The sequence below is a fragment of the Papaver somniferum genome, chromosome 5, assembly GCF_003573695.1.
Source record: "Papaver somniferum cultivar HN1 chromosome 5, ASM357369v1, whole genome shotgun sequence".
Classification (NCBI taxonomy): domain Eukaryota; kingdom Viridiplantae; phylum Streptophyta; class Magnoliopsida; order Ranunculales; family Papaveraceae; genus Papaver; species Papaver somniferum.
Window position 1 is genome coordinate 176614197 of NC_039362.1, and position 5210 is coordinate 176619406.

Genomic DNA, 5210 nt, shown 5'->3' on the forward strand with positions numbered 1-5210 from the left:
CTCGCCAGCTATTAAAGAATATATTTCCATATATTCATATATATCGTTTTTTGAGAGATGTATTCATATAGTATATATTAAAGACAATTTTTTTTTCTTTCCTTATATTCATATATATTTGTATATATATTTCCTATATTCATATATATGAAATTGAAGACAGTGCATATAAGAGTGAACTACTTATTCGCTATCCTTATTTATCCCCGAAATAATTCGTAACTGCTTAGTATTTGACTAATTATCCCCCAAATAATTCTTAACTGCAAAGATATACCAATTGTAGTATTTATTGTTCACCTAAATTCTTAAATACAAATAAGTAGGAATTCATGCCATTAAAAATTTGATTTCTTGGTTAAACCATTAAACGACGATTTAGGGTGCAGATTTTGCAAGACTCGTGGTTGGTCAGTTGACTTTTTTTAAGATGGAAAGGCAACTTGTATTAATAAAATAAATATAATACAAGAGATTTATGAGCTAATTTTTTCAAAAATATTGGAAATACTGTAAAATATTTATAAAATAATAGGCTTCCGATCACCTAAATTTTATTACTTTTAAAAGATATTACTTAATCGATAAAATAATTATTTTGTACATATAATGTACTCCAGACACATCTCATTCGCATCAACAACAACAAATGAACAAAAAAACTAAAACTAAAAAAAGCAACAAGCTGGGCACCAACACCCCTTTGAATACCAATGCCTAGTCTATTATTTCGGCACATATAATAATAGTATATTAATTAAAAAAATCAAAAAAATGAAAATTTTCATATTGGAAAAACAAAAATAAAGTATCTTAGAATAAATACCGAAATAGATTTTTGAAGGTGGAAAATTAAAAAAAAAAAAGATAAAAAAAACTGTTAGAGCATATTTTGGATACCTTCGTCTTTTCAAAAACATTAAGGGAAATATTTTTAAAACGACATATATTTTTTTTAAAGTAATAAATCTTATTAATTTCGATGGATTGAACTTCAGAGAAAAACAAACTAACACTGAATCATATTTTGAAAAAATTTAATGTGTATGAAAATTATTTTTTATTGAATTATATTATCCGCGCTCCAAGGAAAATCTTTACATGTCTAGTTGGTCGTCTCCGCCAGTTGACTAAGACCAATAAAACACATTAAATTTTTTCCAAAGTTATGGGTATTAAATTCTAATTTAAACTTTTAAAGTAAATAAAATTTTAAAGTAAATAAAATAACTGAACCAACTAATCTTCAATGTCAGTGTCTTCATCATTCACCACAATTTCCTCTTCATCTGGTAAGTCATCAGTATAGTCAAATAACGTGTCATCTTCCTCCTCTTCATCATCGATTGAACCATCTGTAACTACAAGGTCTACATCTATCGTTTCAGATTCACCATCATCATCTCGTTGTAGTTGATTTTCTTGAATATCGTCCGCTTCAACAGTTGTTAACAATGTCGACTCCCCACTCTGATAGGCCTCACTAACGTCAGTGTGAAGATCATCATTTTCCAATTCTTCGGAGTCCTCAACTTCAGGAATATCCCACAAATGTCTATGTTGCATTTTTTGAACCACTTTCCAATTTAATCCGAATTTGTGATCATTAACATAGAACACTTGCCGAACTTGGTACGCAAAAATAAATGGTTGATCCTCGTACCAGAAATTGCTCACATCCAAGCATGTCAAACTATGTAAGCTTCTGCAATTGATCCCTCTGGACGAGCTTTATTTTTCATGTAACGCTTAAGAGTCCCCAATGCCCTGAAAATTGTAAATTTATAAATAAAATAAAAAACAACAAAAATGTATATGTATTCGAAAATATAAATATATGTCATGGAATAATATGGTACGCGAATTATACATACCTTTCAATTGGATACATCCAGCTATAACCTACTGGTCCAACAAGTTTTGCTTCCTGTGGCAAGTGAACAGCTAGGTGAACCATGACATCAAAAAAGGCAGGTGGATAAATCCTTTCCAACTTACACAAAATCAACGGTATTGCTTTTTCGAGTTCATCCAAGTGAGCTACAGTCAATGTCTTTGCACACAAATCATGAAAGAAATTGCACAACTCAATCAAGGGAGTGCACAGATCTTTTTTCAGGTAAGGTCGAATCCCGACAGGGAGTAGCCTTTGTAATAAAAAATGAAAATCATGACTTTTGAGACCGGATATCTTTCCTTCATTAACGTTAACACTCCTTGATATGTTAGCGGCATAACCATCTGGAAACTTCACCGATTTTAGGAATTTACAAAAATCTCTCATTTGATCTGGTGACAGAGTATAACACGCAGGACGTTTTATGAATTTGTTTCCCACGCGTTTAAGATGCAGCTCTTTTTTTATGTTCATGTCTTCCAAATCTAAACGAGCTTTCATTGTATCTTTTGTTTTTCCTTCAATGTTCATCAATGTTCCCACAATGTTATCACATATATTTTTCTCAATATGAATCACATCAAGCTTATGTCTGATTAAATGATCTTTCCAATATGGAAGCTCGTAGAATATGCTCTTCTTTACCCAGTTCAATTCATCAGGACAACGCTTACGATTCTTATCATCTCCTGTAAACTTCTTAGGTGGAGACCGATAATCGTGTTTTCCATTATAAAGATTACTCTGTCTCCACTTATGATCAGGGGACAGGTATCGGCGATGGCCCATATAACATATCTTTCTCCTCAATTTAATTGATGGTTCATCTTCATTGCAAACAGGACAAGATAAATACCCTTTTGTACTCCATCCAGACAAATTGGCATATGCTGGAAAGTCATTAATGGTCCACAACACAGCTACATGCATACGAAAACTTTTTTCACTTGAGGCATCAGAAGTTTCCACACCAGTATCCCACATTTCTTTCAGTTCATCAATCAAAGGACGCAAATATACATCAATATCTCTGCCAGGTGCTTGTGGGCCAGGAATAAGTAATGACATCATGAAAAAAGGCTCCTTCATGCATTTCCAAGGAGGTAGATTATAAGGTATAAGTATCACCGGCCACATACTGTATGATTTGCTCATGTTTCCAAAAGGATTAAATCCATCGGTGGCCAAACCAAGTCGAACGTTACGCGGATCTTGTGCAAACGATGGATACCGATTATCAAAATCTTTCCAAGCTTCCCCATCAGCAGGATGCTTCAAAACTCCTTCTTTCTGGTCATACTTGTCCTTGTGCCATCGCATATCTTTAGCTGTGTGTTTTGATGAAAATAACCTTTGTAATCTAGGTTTTAATGGAAAATATCGCAATATCTTGTGCGGGATTTTCTTGCCTTTCCCATCGTCAATTTTGTACCTAGACTCATGACAAACAGGACAATCAACTCTTTCACCGTGCTCTTTCCAAAAGAGTGCACAATCATTTTTACATGCATGGATTGATTCATAACCCAATCCCAAGTCACGAAGCATCTTCTTGGCATCATAGTATGACTTCGGAATCCTATTGGTTTTTGGAAAAGCTAGTTTCAGCAGTTGGAGGAGCATTTCAAAGCACTTGTTACTCATGTGATTTAGTACCTTGATATGCATCAACTTTATAAGGAACGTCAATGACGAAAAATCTGTGCAGCCAGGATACAATTCTTCTTTGGCTTCACTTAATAACTCAGCAAACTCTCCAAAATCTACTTCACCCTTATCATCACGACCAGTATCCATTCCTTCTCCTTGACTATCCAACCGTATCGATTCGATTTGTGTGTGTATCATTTCAACTATTTCATCGTCATCCTCATAATCATCATCATCATCATCATCATCAATATCAACGTTGGCGGAACTTGGATTAGGCTGATTTTGGGAATTATGATCAACTTCTCCATGATGTTTCCATATCGTGTAACTTCCTGCCATTCCATATTTATATAGATGCCTTTCGACAAGATTCAATGAAACATGACCGTTTACGTTTATACAATTTGCACATGGACATAAACATTTATCCATGTTTTTCTCCGCCATATAATTAGATGCCATCTGAATAAACGATTGAACCCTTTTAACAATTTAGGGCTCAACTTGTTTCTCTCGTACATCCAGCTTTTATCCATTCCTGTGAATAAAGAAGAAGGTAAGATATTTATGAAAAACATTTGTAGGAAAATAATTCATCAGATAATAACATATGCTTCAAATAAATATATAAATAAATAATACTAAAAACCTTGGAAAATTACAATAGAAACACATACAAACAGAAAACCAAATCATTAAACCTGAATTTTGAATAGCGTTTTATTCGTTAGCCAAAGGATATTTATCTTCTCTTGATTGAAACAAAAAAATAATCAACAATCATCAAAGACAAAAAAATATAAGATATTAGGAAAAAAAAAGCAATTACATAATGTTTTTAATAATTATAATTTTTTTATAGAAATCATAGAATCATGATAACAATATGTAGTACAACTAGATATTTTGCATAAAGTAAAATAATTCTAATTAAATTGAAATTTACATGAACAAAACAAACCATGGAGATCTATAGCGTATGAACTTCATAGAGAGTAAACAAAAATTTGACCAACCTGTATTTTCTCTTAAAGTAAATCAAGTGCTGCACACGGTGTGAAAACGAATCAATTAATCTCCCACACGTTGTGCTATGATTCTCATCTAATAATCTTCTTTATGACACATGGGATTTTATAGGAAAGTACCAACTTTGGAATACCTATTTCACCTCGGATAACAAGTAAATCGGAAGTCGAGTTCAACGCAAATACGAATTCTTTTTTTTTTTGATAAACTATACGAATTCTTTTAATAAGCTAATTTTTTTATTCTAAGTACAGGTGGCTTAAATACAAAGCAAGGCGAAGCCAGGTGTTAGATATTGTACGCGGTACTTATCAAATCTCAAATGCATATCTTTTCCTTTTTGTTAATACATTTAATCCAACGGTGAACTGATTTTGCATCACCCATATACAAGTCGGTGGGTGAGTGAACCCTTAATATTATAATTAAACGGATCCTGGCCCACTACTTAGAAATCCTAGTTTTAGTTTGCTTCTTATTATATAGGTGAGCTGAACTTTATATGCACACTTTATTTAATTTAATCTAAATAGCTACCAGGTGTTAATAACTAAATTGTTCGAACTAAGTCATGATTATTTAAATCGCTTTGACGACCCATCATCTCTAGCATCATTTGATTTGCTTTCAA

General features: G+C 32.7%; 1 protein-coding gene across 1 annotated transcript; it reads right to left on the reverse strand.

Moving 5' to 3' along the window:
* Nucleotides 1-1688: 1688 nt before the first annotated feature.
* LOC113280139 lies at nt 1689-3997 on the reverse strand. The gene is made up of 2 exons (XM_026528797.1): nt 1875-3997; nt 1689-1767 (listed from the first exon to the last, which is right to left on the reverse strand). The coding sequence occupies exons 1-2, from the start codon at nt 3995-3997 to the stop codon at nt 1689-1691; spliced, it is 2202 nt and encodes a 733-aa protein (XP_026384582.1).
* Nucleotides 3998-5210: the final 1213 nt, after the last annotated feature.

Bases quoted from the DNA above. Each gene is read 5' to 3' on its own strand.
- LOC113280139 (XM_026528797.1), bottom strand. From the start codon at position 3,997: ATGGCGGAGAAAAACATGGATAAATGTTTATGTCCATGTGCAAATTGT. The intron at 1,768-1,874 runs GTATGTATAATT...TACAATTTTCAG, and splicing joins TGGATGTATCCAATTGAAAG to GGCATTGGGGACTCTTAAGC.